At 38.5% G+C, this 27928-nt stretch overlaps 2 protein-coding genes across 4 annotated transcripts in view; one reads left to right on the top strand and one right to left on the bottom strand.

The window, feature by feature from the left end:
* The window catches only part of sirt4 (sirtuin 4), a 700781-nt gene that overhangs the window by 431113 nt on the left and 241740 nt on the right, over positions 1-27928 (bottom strand). The gene's annotated exons all lie outside the window — the stretch shown is intronic.
* Positions 1483-27465, top strand: slc6a11b (solute carrier family 6 member 11b). 3 transcript variants are annotated; one of them, XM_031731403.2, is made up of 15 exons: positions 1483-1815; positions 2333-2560; positions 3144-3278; positions 3502-3642; positions 3811-3892; positions 6112-6244; positions 9989-10123; positions 15823-15926; positions 17064-17188; positions 18474-18586; positions 19405-19542; positions 23135-23237; positions 23907-24007; positions 24407-24577; positions 25127-27465. In XM_031731403.2, the coding sequence occupies exons 2-15, from the start codon at positions 2350-2352 to the stop codon at positions 25268-25270; spliced, it is 1836 nt and encodes a 611-aa protein (XP_031587263.1). In that variant the 5' UTR covers positions 1483-1815; positions 2333-2349; the 3' UTR covers positions 25271-27465. The 3 variants fall into 3 exon arrangements, with proteins under 3 accessions (XP_031587263.1, XP_031587264.1, XP_039468185.1); XM_031731404.2 differs by having other exon boundaries at positions 2336-2560; XM_039612251.1 differs by lacking the exons at positions 1483-1815; positions 2333-2560 and having other exon boundaries at positions 3151-3278; positions 3483-3642.

Consider the following 27928-nt stretch of genomic DNA (forward strand, 5'->3'; position numbering starts at 1 on the left):
TCAAAAGTATTTTTTTCAATGTTTAAAATATTTGCCAGTGTATTAGAAAGCATTGGAATTTATTTTAAGAACTTTTATCACCACTTCTTGCACTGCAGCTACACTAAACACTTTCCAGAATTCTTCTTAGTAGGAATATATGGAACAAACACAGAGGAAAACAAGCAGGCTGAGGCAGTTTCCTTATTAAGAATTCACCTTCTGACAATGTTGTGCAGGGCAACATAAATAAAGAAGTTGACTCTGCCTGAAAAGCACAGTGACTGTTTGCCAGCCTCTTTGGGTGGCCATACTTTTTATGCAGGGCACTTCCTTTAAGCTTCTAATGACGACTGACCCTTGCATGAAGGGATTCTTAGAGACTAGGTCAGGCTTTTAGAGTCAGGGGAGTTCCTAGTGCACCGATCATCACGCCTGGAAACCAGGCAATCGACTTGTGTATGAACAAACCCTATAAACTCCCTTTTTAAGCACATAAGGAGATAATTGTTTTGCAAGCAGCATGGGTTATTAGAGACTTTATGACAGGCTGGTCATTCATCATTAGCTGCTGACAACAATCCAGTGTTTCTCACTAAAGAAATCCACCCGCGTTGTGTTATCAGGTGCAGAGTGACTTCTAGGAGAGACAAAGGTGTGAGTTGGTATGCTAAAAGCAAAGCCTCAACTGCACTGACATAGAAGACCAGACTGTTGACATCAATTCATACATCAGACAGGGTCACTGCCTCACTGAAGATTAGGACTTGACTTCCCACAACTGTTGAACCAACAAAAACCTTAAGTAAAAGAACTGTTTAACCTGTTGTTACACACACACACACACACACACACACACACACACACACACACACACAATTTTATTAAAAATTTGTGATAGAGGGCAATAATAATTATGTATTATGTGACAATCAAAAATATATGACCAAGATAGAGTGGCAATCAAACTTTCTTTAATTAAAAAAAACTTTAACTACATTTTAATTATTTAAAGGTGTGTAGCTGCTCTCTGAAAGTGACTGGCAATGTATGTATGTCTTATTGCTTAATTATTAAAGGGTATTATCAACTAACTGTTATTAACCGTTCCCTTAAAACCAAGTTTAAATAGAAACTTTCTGTCGTGCAGTGGCTCACAACCCAGAATATTAAAAGTCTGCTGATATTTGGCAGAACGCGAACACTTGTTAATCTCGTAGCTAAGAATTTTTTCACTTATTCATGAAGGTAGACCACCAATCATCCACACAGTTGCTAATTAACAAACAAGGTCGTCCCAGATCCATTTATGGATTAACATGCGTGTGTTCTCTGTTTGTTAAAGTAGTCACACGACAAATAGTATTGGAAGTGCGGTTATTTTTCAACTATAAACCGCATCCCTAAACTTACATCTCCCCAACTTTTTTCTCGTGCTTGTCCAGTCTCCCCTTATGGCCACCCTGCTCCCTGTGCCGTGGTAACGCTGATGTGAGAGCTAGACTGGTTACCAAATGGCTTTTATCCAAGTCGAGGCGCTTGAGAGTAGACCGCTCGGAGAGTGGGAGCGCAGTCGCAGGTTACCCATCGCCTGGTGCAAGATCAGCCGTTGCTCTGCCACGTCTGGGATCTTCCTTTATATAGACGCGAGACTTAACAAAACCACATCACTCAACGCGGACCCAGATTTGTTTTTCTTTTTCCTCTTTTGCCCCCTCTCGCCTCTTTTCACCCCCCTGATCAGGCTTAACCATCCTGCGCTTTGTAAAGGCAATTGTTAGTGCGCATCATCGCGGGAGCCAAAAAGGAGGTTAGACATTGTTCCATAGGAGACTGGTAAGTAGAGCCACTCTGACTTTTATTTTCAGAAAGTTTCATATTTGAGCCAGAATGTTTTAACTACCACGTTTGTTGTCTTCTTGCTCGACATTTTTTTTTTTTTTTTAACTTACTGTGCTGCTAACTATCCAGTAACTTCATTTTGAGTCATTGTGACGTTTACATGCGTTGGTTTTCCTTTGCTGAAGAGGACGATAGCTTTAACACTCAGCATTTTTTTTTATGTTTATTTATTGGTTTATTCTAGATTTGCAGGTGGTCAAAGTGCCTTTGAGCCGCAATCATTAACTGGACAGCTTTCACTTGATTTGAACCTTCGCGTATTATTTAAGTCTGCGCTGGGAGATGGGCGTGGTTTTGCACAAACTGGACACTCATTCAGATGTCCCATTAAAGATGGAGGAAAAAAGCGAGCTGAATTCATTTAAAGTCCCGTTTATGTTGTCACCTTTCTTTTCTTGTCTTTTCGTTTTTTTTTTTCATTTCTTTCTGCTTGTGTTTTTTTCTGTCTCAGCAGGCTGCTGGAGCGTCATGACAGCTGAGAAGAGCGGGCCTGTTATAAACGGAAAACCAGAGGATGGCAGAGACCCGGAAGGGTCAAGCTCCAGCCTAGACAGTGGGGGATACAATGAGAGGGGCCACTGGAACAACAAGATTGAATTCGTCCTGTCTGTGGCTGGAGAAATCATTGGGTTGGGCAACGTCTGGAGGTTTCCTTACCTCTGCTACAAGAATGGAGGAGGCAAGAAAGTTTCCTTTATTTAGGGGTAGTGGGATGGAAATAAAGTTGCTCTTTAAAAATATGATATAAATTTTTATATATTGAAAAATAGAGATAAAAACAGTTGCCTTGCAGAAGGCAGACTAAAAGAAAAAACGATTGAGACTATGTTTTAATTTTTTCAAGTTACATAACCAATTCCTGCATAAAAGACCTACAAGTTATTTTTTTTAATTCTATTTATTTTGTTGCATTATAGGAAAAGTTAGAACTTTCACTTTATGAAAATTAAACAGGCAAGTAGTTTGAGTGATTTATTATATCATCTATTATGCAGAATATTGTCAATAGCAGGCAGGTTACCTCATTAGGCACCATTAGACTGCACAGTATGGCTTTGCCTCAAGATCTGAAAATGTCATCCTGCAGTGTGAGTGTGGCACGGTAATGAGTGCTTTCATGTGAATTTGTTTGTTTTGCCCTTTACTTTTTTCATAGATGCATTTGATGCAGGAATTTTGATCTGTTTTTCTACCAGACGTGTTACTCTCTTGTATAGATCACATATATTGATGTATTGTGCATGTTTTTATTTGTCTACAAGGTGCATTCTTTGTTCCATATGTCATCTTCTTCATCTGCTGTGGTATCCCCGTGTTTTTCTTGGAGACTGCTTTGGGTCAGTTTACCAGTGAGGGAGGCATCACCTGCTGGAGGAAAGTCTGCCCACTGTTTGAGGGTGAGAAAACACACTTGATATGTTTCTTTTAGCATGCTCTTGATTTTAACAACTGATGAGAAAGCCGATGGAAGACACATTAGTTTTGCTGATAAATGTTACCTGTTTTATGAGTGCCTTATAACCACGGGAGCAGTGAAGGTTGCAGTCATTTAAAAGTCTTGCTATTACCTGCATTTTTTCCATTTTCCTTCTTTTTATCAGCCTCACTTTTCCTTTTCAGGCATTGGCTACGCAACACAGGTGATTGAAGCTCATCTAAACATATACTACATAGTGATCCTCGCCTGGGCCATTTTCTACCTCTTCAACTGCTTCACCACTGAGCTGCCGTGGGCTGGCTGTGGGCACTACTGGAATACAGGTAGGAGGAAATAACAGTGGAGCAAATTCTTAGAAAAAACAAATACGCCTGTGCAGCTGTGTGGAGGAAAGAAAACAGAAATTACCTTCTAGGTTTGATGTGCAAAGCCAACTCTACACATACACCTGCATGGTGGTTTCAACATGATAACCTATTGTGTATTTACAGAATACTGTGTTGACTATTATGGAGAAAATGCCACCAACATCACAAACCCTAATGCATCTTCTCCAGTCATTGAGTTCTGGGAGTGAGTACACTTCTATTTCTATATTTTCACATCTGCTTGCAAGTGCAAATCCTCATTATTTTAACTGAATCACCATTTGCCTTCTAACACCATCCTTTGACAGTTCAGGCAGTCTTCAACGCAGCGCTCTTCCCCTCCATTCTTAATGTTGCCATATGCTTCAAACGCTGAGCCACTGACAGCTCCAGACTCTTTTGCTGCCCCCACTAACCTTACGCCCGAAAATTAGTCAGCCCTTTTCATATTTGTGTGTCAGCAGGCCCTGGTTGGCCAGCTGTCTCCCAGCTAGAGCCATGTGTGTGGCAACAGATCAGGCCTTGTCAGTGTGTAATGCTGACCACACTTCCTGTCTCACTGCCAGTAGCTGTGTTTACACTGCTGGGTCAAATCAAACGGGCAAACTACTTAAGAATATTTTTAAAACTGCATATTTTAACCAAAACTGTTAAATTTAGATTGTGGTTAGGTTCAAATTGAGAGAAACGACCAACTCAACTGTCATAAAAAATGTCGGATCTGAGCCAGGAACATAAACCGAACACAGGAGTAAGACATGGCCAAATAGCCAACCACCATGTTGTTGGCAAAAATAGAATCTGACCAGGCTATGTTCAGCGTATGCCAAGATGGACTGCTTTGTACTGTATGTACAGAATAAACAAACCTCAGGCCTCTAAAAATTGTATTTTATTTTCTGTAAAAAAATGTTCTGATAAAAAAATGCTATTATTGATCCCTATAGTTTAAAATGCAAAGCTGAAATTACAGAAGAGTTTGAAAGGACTCCTAAACTAACACATGTTTTTAGCACTTCATAATAATTTTGAATAGAAAGAAATGCATAGCTGTACAGTATTATTTAAGGATACCTGGCGTGCTTAGCTTTGGTTTGAACCATACTGAACCTTTCAAAACTACTAGATATTGTTATTTAACCTTCAAAAATAAGAGTATCACACTAACAAAAGCACGTTAGCATGAATCACCCTTGACCGATTTAGACAATTTCAACACATCTGACACCCCACACAACTTTATTTACACACATTAGTGTCCACATCTTGCCCTTTTGGGTGACCAGGGAGGGACAGTGGGGCTGTGTTGGACCTAGCCTGTGGCCGGCCACCAAGAACATGTCACCATGATCAATGGCTGGTCAGAGCCCCAGGGTTGAACTCGGTGGCAAAGATTTGGCAGCACCATGTAGTTCTGTGGCTTCGGCTCCCGCTTCTCATCCTTTATCAATGCTGTTGCCTGGCTGTGTTTTAACAAACAGGAAACACACTGTTGATCCCCCACCACTGATGTCATTACTGCTGATAACATGCTCTGCATCTTGCACCCACACCGTTTAGCATATCGCAAGTTTTAACATAAACATTATAAGGGCCATGCAATATGTACTGCTAACACTGGTCTATGAGAAAATGGTGACGCTTGTATAGAATTTACACCTGTGGTGTCAAACTGAGTACCCACAATGGTTAGGCAGTTGAGGGCAGACTAGCAGCAAGGCTAGCATTATACTGACAGTTAAGTCAGTATAATGCTAGCCTTGCTTTAAAATTTCTTCATGAAAACTTCTTCTTCAGGGTTGCTGGTACATACAGTGTTAGGCCAACACAGTGCCGCCCACTTGGCTGATATGATGCATTTCCTCCAATGCTCACAGCCTTTATACTGGTGTGTTATGTAAGTTTTCCAGCAGATCCATCAGAGGGGCGTCTGTACATAGAAGGCCTATAATATTCAAAAAGAGAGGACAGCAGTTTATAAAGCAGTATTTCCCGTGTTGTCCTAACATTTTCCAGAGTCCACTGTAAATATTTATTTAATTTTTTTTTCTTAGCAGAAATGTAGATTAAGTAGAGAAAAATCCACCGCATTGTTGCAACTATTCAAAATTTACCTAAGCAATCTGAAACTAAGCATGGCAGTGAAGGTAAAGTGTAGGCTTGCTACATGTAGTTGAGTTTGGAGATGCATTAGCTGAAATTTGGCAAAGCAACAGCTGCAATCACTGCTGTTTTTGCTCGCTTAGTTTTAAAGGCAGCATCGGTCTCAGCGAGGTTGCAGAGGCATTGTGTGTATTTTTTTGTATTTTTTTCTCCGATGCTGCTTCGTTTTCCCTGCAAAGTTTTTAGACTCCTGCTTGTATCACCCAAGAATTTGAACTCAAACTCCAAGTCTTCAACCGTGTGTTTTCTTGGTCAAATCAGACGCAGAGTACTCAAGATATCAGATGGTATCGAGCACATGGGAGGGATGCGCTGGGAGCTGGCCATGTGTCTGGCTCTGGCCTGGTTCATCTGCTACTTCTGTATCTGGAAGGGACCCAAGTCAACTGGCAAGGTGAGAACAAGTGATACATATTTAGTGTTCTATGTGTGCCTTAATGTGTTGGTGTGTGAATGTTTGTATTTGATAGAGTGTCTCATTATTTTAAACTGTAAATGTGAAGGCTTTATAGTAATACTGTGTGTAGTAATGTGTTTGGATGCTACTCTGCTTTTATGTTACCTCTAGTGTTTGTAAGTTGGGGCAGTTTTAATTTTAAACAGCCCCACTGAAGCAGCCACAAGATAAAACACTTTCCCTTCTAAGAGAAAGCTCTCCCACAGGAAGCCAAATGAATTCTCTCCATTAAATGTGAGACAAAGAGGTGTCTACTCCACCTACTTCTACCTTTCCTCCAATCACACTTTCCTTGAGTTTTCTCTGACAGCTATGGGGAGGACAGTAAGGACTTAGCTATGGGTGCTCAGCAGCCCTTGAAAACCTTCTCATAGATTCAGTGAGCCAGAATGAGTAGAGAGATAAAGTGAGAAATAGAGAGGGAAGAAAGAGAGTCAAGAGAAAAGAGGAGAGGTGTGTGAGGAAAAATTAATGGGTTCACATTCTACATGACTGGGGAAAAAACAACTAGGGGGACGATGCCTATATCTCCATGAAGTGTCTTTTGTTTGGCTGTGAAGTAAGAGGGGAGAATGCTTCTTCATGGCTGGGCTTTAGCAGCCGGTCCAAGATTGATTCCTGCATTCACTGGAGGAAAGGAGAGCGTTCATGAGGAGCATGCAGAGTATATCCTCAGCCTCCGCCTCCGCTGCCTCTCTCTCCCTTCTGCTATGCAAAATTAACCACAGCTCACTCGTCGCAAGAGAGGGGCGCTTTCTTTTCCACAGACCATTCAGTTCCGACTCTGCTAAGCTGTTTGCTTTTGTTGGCCCTGTTTGCCGGCCATTCTCACATTTAAGCCCTCCCGTTAGATTTACGGCAAGGCAGGGGCAAGTTTGACCAGTAAATTTGTGGTGGCTTAAATGTTTACCCGTGGTGAGCGGGAAGGAGCATGCGGAGCATCAAAAGTTCATGGAGAGATTGAATATTGTCCTTTTCATCTCCAGAGAGATGGAGAGAAAGAGGGAGAGAAGGTTCAGGATGTGTAATCGTTTTATTTTACAAATTAAAGGAGTGATCCGCTGGGAAGGAGGCACATTTTCCCACACTTTCCTTGTGGGCCACGCTAGGATTAGCAGAGCTTAAAGTGGTCAGCCTCATTAAGCTTCATGGATGCTGCTGATGTTCGAACAGACACTTGGTTAGGATTTCGTGTATTTAAGCTTTGATTCTGGTTTCAGTTTCACAGTGACTGAGTCACAGTTGCATTCGGCCACACAGAAATGAAATGAACTTCTTTGAAGTTTGATTAAGGAGTTTGCTGTATCAGAACCACACACGCACACACATGTTGGTTTTTAGGCTGCTATCTGTGAATTCTACATTTTGCCTCTGTAGTATGTGCGCACCCACTTCTGTGCTTTGAATAAAGTTGCGAGCGTGTGTCCATTTGTGCACGTACTCATGCACTTCTGCGCGTGCGTCCAAGAGAAGCACATTTTCCCACACTGCCAGCATCACTCCTGTGGGCTTCTCCTGTTTAAGAGATGGGGCCAGAGGAGCCTTCTTTTCTTTTCACTCTCCTGGCCTGCCTCTCTTCTGTCCTGTTCTCTCCTCAATTGGACTTTGACTGAGTGCCAAAAAGCCAGGGGATGTATGTTGCCCGCCTCTGCCTTCCAAGAGGCCAATGTCTTTGTTCAGTGAGTTTCTAAGAGTCTTGAGATGTCTAGCACAGTTCTGCAAAACCTGAATAGTTCAATAATATAAGAGTGTAGGTTTGAGCATTAGCAGAAGCTAGCTAGCTACTGTATGCAAGATGCTACCACATGAATGTATTGTTGCACAATATGAAACTGCAGTTTCTTGTAGAACACCCCCCCCCCCCAAAAAAAACTCTTTAGATAAGCTGTGAAGCTTTAATGTTCCCAAAAACCTTTAATTTATGTGTCAAAATGATTTTTTGGTTTTGTTTTGTAAAGGTTGCCCAATAAATCACTATCTAAATGGCAAATTTGTATGACAGGTTGTTTTAAATATGTAGACACTTTGTCACAGTTATGATGAACTTGTGTTGCCCCGCATAATTCAATAATATCGATTTACTGCATTAGAGAATTATTTTATATAAAAAAAAGAACTGACCTGAAAGTTAGCACTCTTCAGGTGCTCACGTGCATACTACTTACAGTGTTGGGAAGGTTACTTTTAAAATGTATTCCACTACAGATTACAGAATACACGCCCCAAAATGTAGTTTGTAACGTATTCTGTTAAGTTACTCAATGTGAGTAACGTATTCTGAATACTTTGAATTACTTAATATATTGCCATGCTTTTCCCAACTACATGAATATACTATTGCTGTGTGATTTATTACTATTACTGAAGGCTACTCGCCACCGAGCTAATATTGTTAGCTGAGGTTAGTTCATAGACTGCTTTCAGAACTGCACATGATTATTTGCAGCTAGCAGGTTGTTAATGCTATCCATCAAGTCTAACAGTCTGCAGTCTATGAACTAACCTCAGCTAATGCCAGCTAACAATGTTAGCTCAGTGGCGAGTAGCCTTTAGTAATAGTAATAAATCACAGCAATAGTACATCGAAGATACTGAAGTGGCACATAACCCAGGTAGCTACCAGACTGAAACAAGGTGGTTGCAGTAGGCTAACGTTAGTTTTTTAAAAAGAAATTACTTCCAGATGTTTCTATAGGTTGGTGTCTTTTGACACTGAGAGCAGCTTGGTCGCTGGCAAACAGAGTTTGCATTGCACGGTCAGATTTCGCCCATCCCTTTCTTCTTTAAATGTGAAGTGGTGTCGGAAAGAAAGAAAACAAAACGTGCATTTTATACAAAATACTATATTATAGAAACATAGCAGCATGATGGCTCACTGGTTGTTCTGTTAAACGTGTACTTGTGGCCACAGATTCTCATTGACCTCACACTGAATGCGCTATTATGTAATTAATCAGCGGCCTAATATTTTCCACACAAGTCCTTTGTGTTTAGGACAGATTGTCCTATATTGTGTTGTCTTCACCTTGATATACAACCATGAATCCTTCAAAGGGAGAGATGGGAAATTTGCAGGTTAAATACGGTCGCCAAATCTGGAGATGGTGTTTGGCATACAACTTGAGGAAAGTGGGACGTGTTAGTGTGTATGACGCAGTGTGTGAACCAGTTCTCTGGCTTCACTCCATATATGTTCATTGAGCCTTATGAGATTTTACGGCTTTTTAGGGTGAAATTTGTGAGCATTAAAAATTGGTTGTAGCGCTCACATTGTAGCACATTGTTGCTTTATGTTTGTGTGCACCAAAAAATAAATTGCTCTTTTATCCCAAAGATTATTTTCCTCCCTTACTTTGCCACAATTTCAGTTTTTCCTGTCTAGATATTGTTGTTTAGATTGCTGCCATGTCCTCTCACCTTTAGGTCTGAGCAGTAATATGTCATTGTTGCATAGAATACTGTCTCCCAATCTCAGTTTCTGATGCACTTCTAAAAAAATGAGTCGTTGAGTAGTAGCCATGTTTGTCACAGGCCAGCATTATTCAGAATGTCATTCGCAGACTTTTTGTTTTAACTGTCATTTGTAGACATCGTATGATATTATGTAATAATCAAATTCACTATGTTTGGACAGTAACACTGTACTCATATGCTTGCATATGCCTATGTTTATTCCCACAGGTTGTGTATGTGACAGCTACCTTTCCTTATTTCATGCTGTTGATCCTGCTGATCAGGGGAGTGACGCTGCCCGGAGCATTCGATGGTATCAAGTTCTACCTCTACCCAGACATTTCACGACTCTCTGACCCTCAGGTAGGCTGTCTTTCACTAGCAACTCTGCAAAAATCTAAATATGGAAAGCAGAAGCTGTTGTTGTTTTTAACAACTGTGCCATCTAGAGGTGTTACTGCTTAAGTTTTATACTGGTTCTTTTGTAATCTTTGCTTGCTTTTCTGGATCCAATCCAGTGACAGAGTGACATCATTATATCACTGTCCCAAGTTTATGCTATACTTGTGTCCTTGGCAAGGCAGTATGACATTCAGATGAATGGAATCAGTCTGATTGCACTGAGTCGTTTTAGTCAGGTTAGTTATATCAGCCTGAGGACACTAAATTAAAGAGGGCTAAGCAGACTAAGGATATGAAGTGTTTTTACTGCAAACATGAGGAGTGTTTGCAGTTTGTTTTACACTTATTACTAGTTGTTCTCAATATTACCTCAAAAGCTCTGTTTACTCTGCACAACTGCTGCAAAAACTGTTTAGATTAAATATTGCAAAAATATGCATTTAAATCTAGTGGTTTAGTGACAGTGGCATCATTTGGACTGACGCTTCCTCTGGTGACGGGTTAACTGAAGGTCAGGTCAGAAAACCTGATCGAAAGACTTGGCTACAGTCAAAAGATCAGTATTTGGTGCTAATAGAGGGAGTTGCTTTAACATACAATGAATTCACAGAGATACAGAGACAAACACACAAACAAGCACACATAAATGGAGACTCCTTGACCTTGTCTGGAAAAGGCAGACGGTTCAAGTCGCTTGGCAACAGAGGGCTAGAAAATGTCACTGGATGGTGGTCATGACAACACAAATTGAGATAGAGTTTCCTAGATAGATAGATAGATAGATAGATAGATAGATAGATAGATAGTAAGTACACGGCTTCAGTGCGATTGTGATATTTAAACATAACGTCTTCATGCTTATAGGTAAACAGAGCTATTCCAACTTCCAAATTTGGAAACACATTACAGCATTTCAGGAAACAAAATGTGTCAATATGATGTTTTCCTCCTTGTCAGACTCCCGTCCTGACAAAACACCTGTTTTACACTCTTCATAGCGACACCGGGTGCGATGTCTTGAATGTGATAACAAAGAAAATTTGTTTCTTGGTAATTAAACTAAAGTTTCCCTCAATCTGTAACTATACACCAACAAATCAGCCTGTTTCACACAACATGTTGGCGAGAAAAGGTGTTAAGAACGTACAATATAATGCCATGATGATGGACTGGATGATGTAATGTAGGGTATAAACCCTATTTTTATTAATTAACAAGTTGTTTTTCCGTATAAATATTATCTTGGGTGTACCGATGTATCCCGTGATCAATTAAGCTCACTGTATAGTACTAAAAGCAAACTATCTGATTTGATTCTTTTATTTATTATCTCCAACTGCTGTACAGTAAGGTACAGTAAGATAGTTAAATTTGTAAATTGATTAAAATAAGAGAAAGGGAACAGTGAAACAGATAAATTGTGATAGATTAAGGGGATGAGGACAGATAAATAAAGACACATACAGCAGCACAGGGAGAGCAAGAAGAGTAATAAAGAAAGCTGTTGGTTTTTGCCAGAGGACATTACTTCTGACACCAATGTTAAACTGGCTTCCTCGGGAACAATGAGGGCTCAGTTCTGTTCAACAAGCTTTGTGAAGTGTGTGTGGCTGGGTGTTGCCCTCTCTTTCTACAACCCTGAACTTTGTTGTGCCTTCCACATTTCTCTTCTTTCCTTTCTCTTACTGATTGTCTCCCCCAGTCATCACCCTCCACTCTGCACTGTGCATCACCCCTCCTTTTTGCACTTTTGGGACAGTACAGCTGTTGCCCTATTTTTTCCTAGCTCCTCTCACAGGACTTAGGGCGAGGTTGCAAGTAGAGATTTTTGACAGGATCTACTAGGTCTAGCTAGTGAACAGTCACCAAACTTGTTGACTCAATGATGACCTTCAGTAGCAAAAGTAAAAGTAAAAAACCTTTAGCCAAAATATGATAGATAATTTTCACATTGCACATCCTTGGTTCCTGAGCTATCCAAGAGATGAATGGTTGTTATAAACAGGTAAAGAATACACTAAGACTGCTATTCACTAGTCAGACATATTTCATTTTCACAAAATTCTAAGCAGTCTTGTGAAAAACTAACTACACTCAATGATTCAGTAGCTTGCAACAGTGTTGCTTCAATTCAGTTTGTGGCCATTTGTTTATGTACAGGTTCTCGCTTAAGGTCCAACCACAGCACTGCAGTCAAGCTGAAGTCTGGGCTTTGGCTGAGCTACCTTGATTCTTTACTTTAAAAGCTGCTCTGAGGTAGATTTTGCTGGAATGCTTAGGATCATTTTCCTGCTGCTGTTGAACAGCTGACCACATATTTGAATGTAGAATACTTTTGTATAGAGAGGAATACATGAATTCATAGTCGACTTAATGAATAATGACCTAAGCTGTGTTGCCATGATCTTTTTAAAGAGAAAACGCTTTCTCCTTGCGAACCTTCCAAATAAGTCAAACCTATTTTAATTTTTTTTTTTGTAATTGCACTGTCATGACCTTTTACCACACTAATTAATTCCTCCAGAGTCTCAGATTTAGATTTTACAGTTTCTCTGAGCACTGCACGGTTTGATCTCAGCGTGTCCACTCCTGGGAAAATTGTGGCTTTGTGTTAATAGGACTGACCAAATTTTTGCTTTTATAATGGTGGGTACACTTCCTGATGATCAGTTAATCAAGTGGAATTGATTAGGAGCACCTGGCTGCTACACACACTCTTAATTCCTGTAGAAGTAAGCAGGGTGTACTTTGTTTGGACTCCAAAGTCCACAGGTTTTTGTTTTGTTTTACTATATATCAGCTTTGGAGAAACATTTTTTAATCATTTAATAGTTCGAATTAGTTCATATTTAAAGGTAAAAAGGTTATTGCATAACAGCAGCAATATGCATGTCGGTAAAATAAAGGACTAAAATAAGTGATAACTAATAACTACTAATAATTAATTGTTATAGGTCTGTATTCTTTATGCAGTTGTGATAGATTGTGATAATACTCTGGAACGAAATTCCATTTAATAATGCCTGGCTCAGATGTATAGGGGCACATAAAATCTAATTTCATTTCTTAATGCCTCAGTTCAAATCTATAGATCATTCATAAGCAGAGGGAGATGTAAAGCACACCAAGAGTGGTACATTTACATTACAAGAGCACTATCTAACAGCCAGTGTCATCCAGCTTTCACACAGTAGACAAGTTTCCTGGAGCCACAGTCTCAACATAACCAAACACGAGCCGGCCAAATTAGGCACAACATCAACAAGTGATTCTCTCTGAGCCTGGGCTTTCAAGGTTTCCCTGCACTGTGCGGCCATCAGCCGAGGTTGAACTAAAGGGAACATTAATGAACATTAGGAGAGAAAGGCCTGTTCTTCCACAGGAACAGTCCTGTGTTTGTGAGGTCACAGAAGTTACCGTGGTTACTCCCAGGAGGGAGCGAAGACCTTGCGTTTGTTAATTGTTTCTCAGTGGGGAAATGAGATTAGTGGCTGAATGGTGATGTGAGAGAGTTTTCAAAGAGCCATGCTGCATTAAGTTTGAATTCGCCAGCACCCCATGCTATCCTTGGGTTTCTGGGGTCCTGTGTTCCACTACAAACTAGTTTCATAATGCACATATTAAAGCTTTCTCACTGATGAATTGTACATATGTAAATATCCCCTTTAGTCAATGACCAAATACTATTTTGGATGTATTTCCCATCAAATATATACTAACATTGTCAAACTTGATCGTTTTGCATTAAAATTGCCCCCAGAAAGTTGCCTTTCAGCCCAAAGATGGAAAGACTTAAACTTATTAAAATAATTGAGAGTAGGGAAACTTTCTTTCTTCACAGAATACAAAGTCACTAATAGAGTAAGCTCCCCACATTGGAATTTACTCGGATATTTACTTGATTAAAGACCAAAAGTCCCTCCTACCTAAATGACAAAAAACGTTGGTGACTAAAAAAAGTGAGATTACTGTTTTACCTTTATCATTACAGTAAGTTTGGGAAACTAAAACTATAGTTAAGAGAAATACTGGCTACTTTGCAAGAAACATACTTTGGGTACAGTATGCATAGTTTCAATGACTTTCTGAGGTACAAAATGATCAGGCTCTCAGTTTCTACTAAGCTTGCCAGGTAACATAAATAAGCCTTTGTATTAGTGCTTATAAAAACAACAGAGTTGGACAAAGTGGAGGTTTAAGTAAGTGTGGGTTCATCCAGAATCAAGTAAGAGTAGCTGTCAACTTTGAACTAAGTGATCATTTCAGTCTGTGCACAAAAAAACTGTCAATGATGTTTTCATCCTATTTTCATCCTATCATGCTGATATTTGATAAATAAGAACTTTTGCCCAAGGCACATTAAAGGGCAAGCCAAAATTTCAAAGTTCATTTGCATTCATATATACACAGAATAGGCTCTGTGTATATATACAAGTCCCAAAGTATTCTTTTAAACATATTGGCAACCATTGTTGATAGCCCATTTGTTACATCCAGATGTAGCATGACAGCTTGTTTTTTTAAGAGTCTGACCTCTTCACTAGGACATACCTCAACTGAACAAATGGCCTTGCATCCTCTGGTTCACATCCAAAATTGTTTGAGGTATGAAGTTCTGTTTCTTCCAAGGACCCTTTTGTCCATGTGTCATTAGCCAATTTCTCACACAACATGTACAGATACAGACAAAAAGACACATGATTGCCCCATTGCACAGCATTGTGCCACAGCACATTATTTGGAAATGAATCATCTAGGCATTTCGTTAAAAGTCACAACATTGTCCTCTATGAGATTTTTTTAGGCTGGTTATTGCTTCAGATGCTGGAGGAAATCTAAGCAGATCACAAAGGTTAACTGAGTTCACTCTTTTGGGACGTCTGCAAAATTGTCCTGATTATTTTGTGTTAGATAGTTGCTGACATGTTACAGACTAACCACCTCACCACCATACAACTGGCACTTACCATGGCTCTTATGTGGCTGGCACTTATGTGGCTCTAATGCCACATGAGTGGTCTGGTGGGGTTTTTTTAGCCACTTTGTCTTTTTTAGGTTTTTAATTCTGTCAAGATCTGTTTCAATTAGAGAGATGAAATAATATTCATTGCTTAATTTAAGATTATATTACCCTCCCTACCTTAAATCCCTCCAAACTGTATAAAGTAGTGAACTTAATTTAAATATTGAGCCTCTGAAAAAAGTTTAGAGCTACTTTTAGGATTTTAATTCATAATTCATGCTGCTTCCCTGTCTGTCTGAAGGGAAAGACTTATAATAATTTCATTACAAAGGATTAAAAAAAGGTGGATGAAGGGTAACAAAAGAGATGCAAAGTTTCATTAGAGAAGATAAATGACCCCTGGGTATATCATGGTGATCTCATTTAAATGGGAAAGCATACACAATTCAATTTAATTTGGTGGTTTAATTAATTTTACAAATCACAAAGACTGGAAAGGATCACAAAGGATGATGATGATGATGATGATAATGTTGGATTTGTGGATATTTAGTGGCGAATGGGCGTCCTTAGAAAAGCAGAGTTTATTGACTTGGATAATTTTTGTCAACACCTTAGAAACACTTTATGTTGGTTTGTTCTTTGATTGTGTCTGTTTCTACACATACTGTATATTTATGACAATTTTGGTACTTAGGTATGGGTGGATGCAGGAACACAAATTTTCTTCTCCTATGCCATCTGTTTGGGCTGTCTTACTGCGCTGGGAAGTTATAATGCCTACAACAATAACTGCTACAGGTAAGAATGTAAATTCCAGTTGATGGATGTCTGTCTATAAATAAAACTAACAGTAGAAAATAATTAGCCACCATGATGCAGTAGGATTATAAACACATTACAAATGAAGAAGGATGTGAGACACAGGGATAAAGTGGACAATATCCCTTTGGCCTTTTGTACTGTTTACTTTCCAGACACAGCCATCTTCAAACTTCCAACTGCACACGTGTTAAGTTACATCGCTTTGTCTTAACTGTACTCTGTACAAACTGGTCTGAAAATCAGTGGCAGCTCTATTACATTACCAAACTCTGTTCAAAGACACTCAGAAATGCCAGAGTGCTTAATTTCCTTTGAGATATTTCCTAGTACAGCTGAAGCCAACAGGTCAGTGTGGCAGATAAATGCCACCTCTCTTTTCTTTATATTTTGCTTCCGTGGAGCCAGACTTTCTTGTCATTTTTTAAATGGTTTTGAGCCATAATTTTGCAGTCTTTCTGAGGGTCTGGTAGTTGGTTTCTTTTGACATTGGCTGTTTTTTCAGTCATGCCCGTCAGAAATAGGAGATAATCCAGCAGAGACCTGACACAGAACTGATGGCATGAATGCAGCAAACTAGCTCAGATTTGAATAAATTATGCAATACCATCTGGAAAATGCAGCGCAGTAAAAGCATGCATAGATAGAAAAACATACATCACCAGTCATGGATCGGCCTCCCCTGAGCCCAGGCCTCAGCATTACTAAAGGCAGCCAACACCCAAACACAGGCTATTAATGAAATTACAAGAAGGCTTGACTAACAGAGTTATCTGTGTTGAAGAGCAAAGGTTGTCTCATGCAGTCTTCAGCTATTCTACACTTTTCCAGCAAGTCTCTTGATTTCATATTGGAGATTCTGACAGAAAAAACACATAAACAGCACTGAAATGTACCTCCATCTTGATTTTCCAACATGGTTAATATATAAGAAGAAAGCCCCATGGGTAAATGGCAAATGTTAAGAATTTATGTATTAGTAAATAATGTATCATTTTAGTATGTCTTTATTACGCAACATGTTTCTGTTCTGTCTGTGCTGCTTCTAGTGTCAGCTGCAATAACAACTCTTCCAATAAGTGTGATCTCCAACTCTCTTTCTGTCTTGGTACTCAGGGATTGCATCATGCTGTGTTGTCTGAACAGCGGCACCAGCTTTGTGGCAGGTTTTGCCATCTTCTCTGTGCTGGGCTTTATGGCCTACGAACAAAATGTTCCCATCGAAGCTGTTGCAGAATCTGGTGAGAGAACAACACACAATATAATGACATGTTTCTGAAAAGTACCAACTTTCAAAACCGTAATGAAATCATGTGCTCGATCTTAGCAGCTACTGCAGATTAAAAAAAAACAAAAACCTGAGCATTTGTGCTCTCATCCAATCATATTGTGCTAAAATGAATAAACACCCGCAGTTATATAACCGCACACTCTTTACCTAGGCTCTTAGACCACCACATTATGATTTATTCAAGTCAGTATGAAAGATTTAGTGAAAGAGACAGAGCGAGAAATTTAAAATGTTTGTTAGAGCACAGTAAGGACAGAGCTTAATGCTTCAGATAATGTATTTCTCTGGGACAGTCACCAAATGTGGGTGCTAAATAAAGCAATAGCATGCCAGCTCTTCTGTTCAAGCAGTTAGTGGATCAGATAATCTCAAGATTAGTCACCTGCAAACTTTGTGTTGTAGATTGAATTTAAAATAGATAATGTGACATTTTACACAAAGCGCTTCAAATAATCCATTGGGAGAAAATATGAAACACATTTTTAAAATTTCATTTATTTATTTATTCATGCATATTCAAAAATTTCATTTGCTAAAGCATTTAGATTCTCAGTTCTGTTGCCTTTAAACTTTGGCAACGTTTGGCACTGGTGGGTTCTCCTCATCTGATTGGAAAGGAAGTCTCTGTGAACTTGTGAACTGCCATCTGAGACCTCTTGAGGCCACTTAAGGAAAGTCTGATGCTTGTCCTAAATTCACTTTAATTTTGACTAGACTGTCTGGCATCCTGAAATGTTCTCTGCAGAAGGCTTCTGACGGCTGAGTTTAAGTCACTTCCTTGAACCCAAACAAGACTTGGCCAGTTCCAAACTTATATGTGGTTTGCTGAGTGATCTCTGTGACCTCTATAATATTTTCCCAATGACAAAAAAATACTGGCTGAGGATAAGAAAAAGACCAAAGCTTTAAATAACCACTACAAGCAGGATCACCTTTCTACAGTGGCTGCTCTGCTTCAGCTAGATGCAAGACCGAAATCAAAGCAGTGTCTGATTTCTAACAACAATAACAACAGGAATCAACCCAGTTCACATAATGCATGCTACCATTAGGTCTCATTTTTGAGGATTTTTGGGAACTATATAATTTTGCAGAATCCTAAAAAGTGAAGTTTAATTTATACTTTGTAGACCAAGCAGTCTTTGTTTTGCTGTTATAATTTTGTACTTGTTCTATCAGATACACTGTCAGCAGTCTTGTAATTGTGAAATCTGTATTCTTATATTTTCATTCAGGTCCTGGTCTTGCATTCATTGCATATCCCAAAGCTGTTACTATGATGCCTCTGTCTCCACTCTGGGCTTGTCTGTTCTTTATGATGCTAATCTTCCTTGGTCTGGACAGTCAGGTGAGTACTGCTGTTGTGAATATATCCTGGGAATGCTGACTCTCAAGCTTGTGACAAAGGTGAAGGTTTGCTGAGACTTACGGCTTGGCAGACAACACATGAAGCTTATTTCCTCTAGTGTGATGGCCTGATAGTCTAGACATTGTAAGAGGGTGAACAACCCTGCTAATCCTGTGAGAATGCCAATATGTGGTCATGCAACACTGTATCTAATGAGTACAAGCTGCTTGTACTCATTAGACATAGTGCAGTTTACAGTGAAAATCGAGAAAATGAGGGAACGCGTTCAATTCTACAGTCGCAATTTGTATCCTCGCCACATACAATTAGAGATCTATGTGCCTCTACAAATTTTTAATATTTGTGAAGAAATCATATATGCATGACATGGATTACATGCTCTATTGATTTCAGTTTTATATTGTTGTTTACATTTTTTGTTTTAAAGTTTTTGATTACATTTGGGTCACAGAAGGTTTCTGGCAGGAAACATGTATTTCCAAAGTTGAATAACCGAAGGTAAAATGTTAGCACTTGCACAATATGTCAATGAAACGTTGGCAAATCTTAATTGTGAGCAAAAACGGGATCTGGCGATTTTTTTCCTCTCTGTGCAACTTTTTGGTTCCAGTGTTAGTTCCAGGTATAAACATTTCTGGTTTACCACCACAGATGCACATACTGAGAGGCATATCCTGCTCAAAGATTTTACAGTTTATGTTGATGTAGAATATAATGATGATAATAACGACCTTATGGTCTTTTTTTCATCAAAAGTGTCTATCCTGTAAATTTCAGTTTTATTTTCTGTATCTAAGTTTGTATGTGTGGAGAGCCTGGTGACAGCTGTGGTGGACATGTACCCAGAGACCTTCCGGAGAGGCTATCGCAGAGAGCTACTGATCCTAGGCATGTCTATAGTTTCGTTTTTCATAGGACTCATCATGTGTATGGAGGTAAGATAGCTATAGCTTGTCAGTTATGTTAAATGCCATACCCATCCATCCATCCATCCATCCATCCATCCATCCATCCATCCATCCCTTACATGAAATCCAATCAGATACACTGTAGATAATAGAAATCTTTTCCTGTTATTTTAATTGCTTTTTAATTGTGGCCTGATCTCTTTTATTAATAACCCTTACACACTATTAGATAACCATTACAAATCTATACATATGGACATTTGACAGCAGTAATTTACTGCTGTTATGGGTCACGTTTGACCTGCATCTATTGAGATCAATTTCAGAGCCACCAGTGTAAGTCAAGTCAAAGAAAATGCTGAGGGACTCTTGAGACTGGGAAAATGTACATGCTATGTCTATGTATTTTTCATGGGACGGTCGTGTTAGAGCTCAAGGGAGACCCTAATTCAGTCGTGAGAACTATCTGTGTTCCCACCACATTTGTGCAGATTGTGCAGAGACGGATTACTGCTATTGTTTGAAGGATCATGGAGGGAACCACCAAAGAGTGTAATAGTAAAACCACTCAAGGACTGATTATATATGGTGCACATTAGGAAAATAGGTCATATAGAGGTCAGGGGATGCTTTGAGAGATGGTGCCTTGACATAGACATGAGATCTGATACAGATACAGTGATATGGTGGCAGGGTGGTTAGCACAGGTTCAAATCCTGGCTGGGGCCTTTCTATAAGGAGTTTGGATCTCTGACCCGCTCAAGAGTACCTGGAAGAGGTTTTCTACACCTGTTTTGCCATTTCAGTGAATATGGGAAACTTGCAAGTGCAACATGTGCACATACATGCAAAGTTTCCTACCACTGCTTTAAATGGTCAGACTCGTTTGCATTAAGCAAGTTTCGTGCTCTATGTGTTAATAAATGTTGAAATAATGCTGATAATTATACATGGTAATAATGCGGATAATTTTTATGATAGAGAAGTGAAGACAGTGTTGAATGTTTGTAATGGTTATGCAAGGTTTTATAATGAATCCCAACAGTTAGAATTAACCCGTCACCTTCCCTTTCAATTAAATGTATTTAGACAATTCTGGCTGTTATGTTTTCATGTCTACTTTGAAGGTATGGAAAAATGAACATTGTGTCCTGTGATAGGTTCTTAAATTGCAGCCCTTTTGTACTTTTTAGACCTGAAGATCTGTTTCTTTAAACTATCAAAAACCTCTTTCAGCCACTAAAAGCATTTCATATTTCTGTCTGCACTGAACTCCATCCATCTCCACTATGAATGTACTGTACCATTCTTTAGTGTTCCATAATGGAGATGGCACAGGGGATGAAACGTGCTAAAATATGGAAGTATAGTACTTTCTCTCTCAGTCTTTTGTCTTAGAGCTTTCAGTTGATTGACCTCTGTTTTTACTGCCTATTCCTTCCTATTACCACTATGTATAAGTTTGTATCACTTTTTAATCAACTTCCACCTATAATGGGACTCAAGAAGCTTTATTCAAAAGCTGACAAAAAAGTATGTTGAATAAAATGTCTCATAGAGTAGGACTAAACAAAGTTTAAATGCTCTTCTGGGAGTGTGGTGCAATACTAAGATATTTTGAGACGATTCTTAGCTTAGCTTTACTAGCACAGAAAAGCTGTGATGTAACCTTCTGTAAGATTCATGTGAGATTTTATTTATGACGCTTTTAGTGGAAGAGCTGATAACTTATCTTGAGTGCAGGGGAAGATAAAATGCAAGACTACCTTTCGAGATGAAATGTGCCGATGTGAGAGAAATACAAACTAAGATAGAGCTGCAAGGCAGGATGAAAAGAAAAAGATTCATGGATGTAGTGAAGAATTGTTGGTGTGACAGAGCAGGATGCTGGGTATAGGGTGAGATGGAGGCAGATGATACCCTGTTGTAACCACTACATGGAAGAAAAACAAACACAGTTTGGTCCATAACTATTTGGGCAAAACACAAGTTTTGTAGTTTGCCTCAGTATACCAAAGCAGTGGATTTAAGACCAAACAGTCAACAGATTGAGGTTAAAAAAGTATTGTAATAATTGTTTAGCAATTACGGTCATTTTTTTAACTTAAGCCTACTCCAGAGGCTTCAGATCTTCAAATGTAATTGAACAATTGACTGCCAATCAGTTTCATTGCCAGGTGATGTCCGGTCTCTTATAATTCCATCCAAAAATTAAGGAGTTAAAAGTTGTGGAGTTGAACCTGTATTTGGTAGCCGATCACTGGAACGCTTAATATGGGTTTAAAAGACATTTCCATGATTCCTTTAACCACAATTAAATTGTACCCAGTGACTGTACCAGAGTGATAGGAAGAGAACGTTATGAAGAAGGAGCGAAACAGCTCATGATCAGAAAAATATCACATGATCTGTCAAACATGGCGGAGGCAGTGTTACAATACAAGCATATTTGGCTGTTAGTGACAGTCAAATAATAATGGCAGTTGCTGATGTGACTAGAAGCATTTCAAAGTACAAATGGATAATGACACAAAGCATACTGCAAAAGCAACTCAAGAGTTTTTTAAGGCAGAGATAAACATGGGTAAATATATAAAAATATAAAATGTTCAAGGTAAAAGTCTAGACCTCAATCACATCTAAACTGATTGATTTAAATCCGCTGTGCTAGTGTACAGAGGCATAATTACAAAAACATAACATAGTTATAACACATAGTTATGTTGTTCAGAAACATAACTATCAAGGTTATGTTTTTGTTTTTATAGACCAAAAACTAGACCTATCAGTGGCAAAAAATATAAAAGATTTTGTTAACTAAAATAAATAACATAAAACCATGAAGGAAATATTAATTTTGTAGTTTTAGTGTTTTAGTTTTAGTTTTAAATAACGGTCAGTGGTTTATTACCTTTTCTGCTCTTCTTAAATCTTGCCCCTGACAAATACTCCTTTATATTGTAATGTAAAAAAACAAAAACAAACCTAAAACTAACAAAAAACAATGAAACTAATTTGAATTTAACAGCAATTAAACAATTTAATTAATTAATGCCAAATTGAAACTAACAAACAGATTTTGGAAACTGAAATTAAACTGAACACAACTATGGTGACCAATGAAGCCCAGTGGCCATCTTTACACATTTTTAGCACAAATTCACAAACAACTGACTCAGTGCAATTTTGGCCTTCAGAGCATGAACTGGAGACTCCATGCAGTCATCCCTGAAACACTACACTACAATGCACCGACTATAAATGCAACCTTCAGGCAGACTCAAACCAGATTTGAAAAATGCATTATAGCTGGTGTCCGTCAGTGGCTCTTTTAAAATATTCCCCATGATGGGCTGCTACTTTTTTTTAGGGTAAGATAAAATATAAAATATTTATTGTTCTGTAGAATTATTTAATTTTGTGACAAATCCTGATTTTTACAAGGGTAGAGAAAATACCAGCGTGGGATGGGACAATTTTTTTTGCTACTGAGGCCTTGCCATTAACTGTCTTTAACCATATTCATGCACTCATCATTAACTTTATACTTGATTTTGTTCAACTGAGTCTGACATGTAGGGGCTTTGACAGGAAACTGACACTTGTCTTGTCTTGTCAGGGAGGGATGTATGTCTTCCAGCTGTTTGATGCGTATGCTGCCAGCGGGATGTGTCTGCTGTTCGTAGCCATATTTGAGTCCATATGCATCGGCTGGGTGTATGGTAACATAAGAGTTTTGACCTATAAACCTTGAAATATCAAAGCAGTGTTTTCAGTTTTTCACTTCACTTCCCCCTCTTGTCGATTGAGATTACAGTCATTTGTCTTTTGTCAGCTGGGCAACTGCCACAGATTGCAGCACTGCAAAAACCATCATGTTTTTAACACTCTGCAATAATATTTCTTCTCTGCCCTCTGCTGGAGATTGGTCTCAAACACATGCAGCATTCCCTTAATTTTGCACCAATCATTTTACTGATGCATAATAATAAAAGTAACCCTAAAGCAGTGGCTTTCTGTGCTTTTCTAATTAAAACATAAGGTTGTTTTCTGTCTACTTGACTCAAATATCATGCATACATGTATATTTTATAAAATTCATAAGCAATATACATGTTTTCCCCCCTGTGTTTAGATGTCAATACAATTATTTTACTGTAAGTCTAATTTAAGCTGACAAATTGACAACAACTTACAAATACAGATCTATTATAAGCACATTAAATCAGATATGAAGCAAAACAAATTGATCTCGGCTTTCTTGATAGAAAGTTTCAGACTAGATTTCGTCCACCTTGTTAAGAGAGTCATAAACTGTCTTTAAAGATTAACCACATCATTATTTTTATGAATCACACAGAAACTGTCACTGAATCATACTTTTTTTTCAGGTAGTGACAGATTCTACCTTAATATTGAAGACATGATTGGGTACAAACCCTTCTTCTTCATCAAATGGTGCTGGATGATCCTGACCCCGGGCATCTGTGCTGTGAGTGCAATGGCATAAATTCAAGAGCCGTAGTAGCACAAACAACGTATCATGTTAAAAAGAATTATAAATTTAAAAAAAAATTAAAAACAAAATTCTGAAGATACATATGGATCGATCTGGAGTTTTATACTGAATCAACATGGATCATCATGATATTTTTATCACATGTGCAAATAATGAGTTCGTATTGTGTAGCTGCCATGCTGTGTCACCCAGAAATGTTGATCACAATATTGAAGTTTTTCATATTCTTAAACTCATAACTTTGAATAATACATTTGCACAGCAATGCACAAAGATTTCACTACTGCAACTTTAATTTATTTATTAAAGCCGTTTCTTTATGTCATATTCTAAATTGATACATTTGCAAACTGAATTTTGTTTTTGCCACAGGGAATTTTCTTGTTTTTCTTGATTAAATACAAACCACTGAAGTACAACAATGTTTACGTCTACCCTGACTGGGGCTATGGTATTGGCTGGTTCATGGCCATGTCCTCGATGGTCTGCATCCCTCTGGGTATTATCTGGATGATTTGGAAGACTCCTGGCACCTTCTCTGAGGTAAAACATACATATGGTACACATGCAAATGGAAATACTGAAATCAAATTTACCAGCCTCATATAGAGCTAATCTTGCAGCAGAGAGATATGAAAGTCATAAGATACAGTATATATAATACCCTTTTTATTATTATAGAAATCAAACAAATATGTCTATCAAGGATAAGAGAGCTATACACAGGTCAGAGCATATATGATGATCCTGTTCTAAAGTTTATCCTTCTTCAACAAGTTATGATTCTTTACTTAAGGTCTCATGGAGGCAAAATAAAGAGAGACAAACATAAGACAGTTAGGTTGTTTCCTATTAGAATAGTGAAACCTCACCAAACCGAAGGATCATCTCCCAAAATCTCTTACAAATAGCTTACAAATATTACACTTATTTAAATATATAAAATGATTTTGAATGCAGTACATGCACAGTTTTAAACTTACAGTATTGCATTTAGGGCCAAGTGGTGCTGATGCTGTGTTACTGTTTCACCTCCCAGAGATTGAAATATATTCTCTTATCTTTCCTCTTTCTGTCTTTGGCTCTGTGCAGAGAATAAAGAAGCTAACCACCCCCAGCCCAGACCTGAAAATGAGAGGGAAACTTGCTGCCACGAGTCCTTACGCTGCCAACGATGCAAAAGTTAAGGCTGATGGGAAAATATCCACCATCTCAGAGAAGGAAACACATTTTTAACTGACCGCTTGACTGACCAACCAAGCTGCCTGTTGTCTATATAAAATGTCCAGCAAACAAAAACAGCATTATCAGCCACTACTCAAAACAGGAAATGAAACAAATGACTCAGAGTGTTATTTTTGTTTTGTAAAAAAAAATCTGAGAAAAAAGGAAAAGCTATCATGTCATTATGTAGTCTGTTTTGCACAAACTTTAAATAACACGTTTGATGTTCTTAATTAACATTGTGATGAAAGCAGCTTTTTTTTTAACCAATAATATTTTAAAATCAGTTTAATGACATTATATGGATACAACCTGTCCTGGTACCTTGTCAATAATGATCACGCTAGTGTCTGTGCCTTTAGAACGATACCAGTGTGTTGTGTTGTACAAGGCTTTCACTGTACATTTATTGGCAAAGTGCTGTGCCACCCTATTAGGTACTAGGTACCCAAATGTGACTTTTTAAGATGTAGCAGTTTGGGGACCATATTAAGTAGTTTTGCTTGTTAAGAAAGATCATTGCAGTGGTGTCTATGTACTGAGGCTATAGGGGGGCATCAGTTACCCTTCCTTGTAAAACTACACATCAAGAGTTTTGCCACAGAAATCTCACATGTTATCAGAGACAGCTGGAACTTTGAGGCCTGCGGACCATTTCTGATCATCGAGCTGTTCTTATTTACTTGAATTTATTGTTGTTGCAAAAAAAGACTAGCAAAAACTCTGCTTATTGGAATAATGTAAAGGAATTATTAGGTTATTGATTATCGTGTTAGCACATATCAAGTCATTTGGGGTTTTGCAGATTTCTGTGGTAAAACTAAATATCCCTGATTAGATGCAAAATCAATAAGCCAATAAAAATATGCCTGGGTTTAAACATTAAAAACACCATTGGTTATAGTTTCATTTTCTAGTGTGAGCTACAGATCTGCACGAGGCCACAAATAGATGTGTGTTTGTGTGACTCGCAGGCTGAGTCTAAAAACACACCTCTCTCTCTCTCCTCTAGCTGCCCTCCTATAAGTCACGGATATCTGTCATTTCACAGTAATTATACTGAGCCTAACACAGAGTGACAGATAGATGTGCTTCCAACCCTGCATTTTTATTTCCCGCTCTGCCTGTAGAGGCCCATCAGATGAGCATTTCAAACCTCATCTGTCTTCTATTCTGATTCTTTTTATTCTTCCCTCTTGTCAGTTTTCTTGTGTTTTGTTGCTTTCACCTCTTCTGACTCTCTTTTTCTGCTTGTCCACATTTTTTCTTTTTACTTCTTTAGCTCTTCATCGCATAAAGTTCTTGAAACTGTGATGCTTTTCATGTCATCTCACTTTCATGCTTTGGCAATGCTCTTCCTATCGCTTTATTTTTTGGAAACACTTCTTCTGACACAAACCTCATTAAGAAATATACAGCTTTTTAATTTTGCTGTCTGAGCCACTGCAGGTGTGAAAGCACAATCTGACCCCTGTCATCGATGCAAATGCGTTCGGGGTCAATGAGCTGGTCTCATTATTCAGACCAATTTCTGTCCAGTACAAGCTCATCCTGTCAGCACTCGAACGACTACAAGTAATCTTTCTACCCTTCCTTACTTTGTCCAACTCTTTCACTTCCCTTCTTTTCTTTCCTGTGTCCTTGTTTCCTGATGAAAATGCAATCAGAGGAGAGCATCTGAGGGAATGAAAAATTCTCTTATAGTTTTTTCAGGAGGAGGCAAAGAAAGCAGGGGAAGAAATAAGAATTTGATGAGCTGAGGAAGTGTGAAACAGAGTACGTTACGAGGGAAATTGAGGAAGTGTGTAGCGACTGAAGCTCCTCCTGTCTAAGCTGTGAAGTCCTTTTAAAGATGTGATTGGTCCCTCCGGTGTGGTTGCGTTCTAAAATGTTCACCTCCTCACTGATATTGTGCAAATTAATAGTTATGTGCATCAGAAAAGATAGCCTGCTGTTTAACACTGATCACTTTAATTATATATTTTTACATCTATTTCTAAAAAAAATTGTGGTCTATTTCCTGAGATGAAAGAATTGATGTGATATTAAAGAATATGTCCTTTGTTTTGACTTTTGATATGTTCAAAAGGTCTTGTTATAGAAATATAATGAAAGGTGTTTTACTGTTCTGTACTGTTCTACAAACATTTTGGTATTCACAGGACACACAAACTGTCTGCTTACTCATTTTTAAGAATAAATATTGTGACGGAAAGCGAAACACAGAGTTTGGTCTTGTTTTAATATCATCTCACAATACAAAGAACTTCCTTCTGACTTTTTCTTAAAGTCATTCAAATGGATTTCACTGCCTCTATCTGTGATGAGTAGTTTATAGATGAAATGATAGGATCTGATAAGATGACATTTTCCTAAATCCAAAAAAGTGACAGGATCACTGCATGCCCCTCACTCTCCAGTAGCTTTGTTCCACTTGGTACTGTGATTACTTCTGTGTCATTTCATAAAATCCCCAGTATAGCTTCGTCTTACTGAGATCTAATCACATAATTTCCTTCCCTTTTAACGAGAAAAAACTCAGAACCTGGCTCAAAGTGAGTCGTTTTCTGACTCGACCAGTGTTTGAAGAGAGGGAAGATGAGTATTGCGGATGAACCCAGCAGAGACCATCTTCTGATGAGATCACACCAGCCACAATTCCAGTGTGGT

Source organism: Oreochromis aureus, linkage group 5 (genome assembly GCF_013358895.1).
Source record: "Oreochromis aureus strain Israel breed Guangdong linkage group 5, ZZ_aureus, whole genome shotgun sequence".
Classification (NCBI taxonomy): domain Eukaryota; kingdom Metazoa; phylum Chordata; class Actinopteri; order Cichliformes; family Cichlidae; genus Oreochromis; species Oreochromis aureus.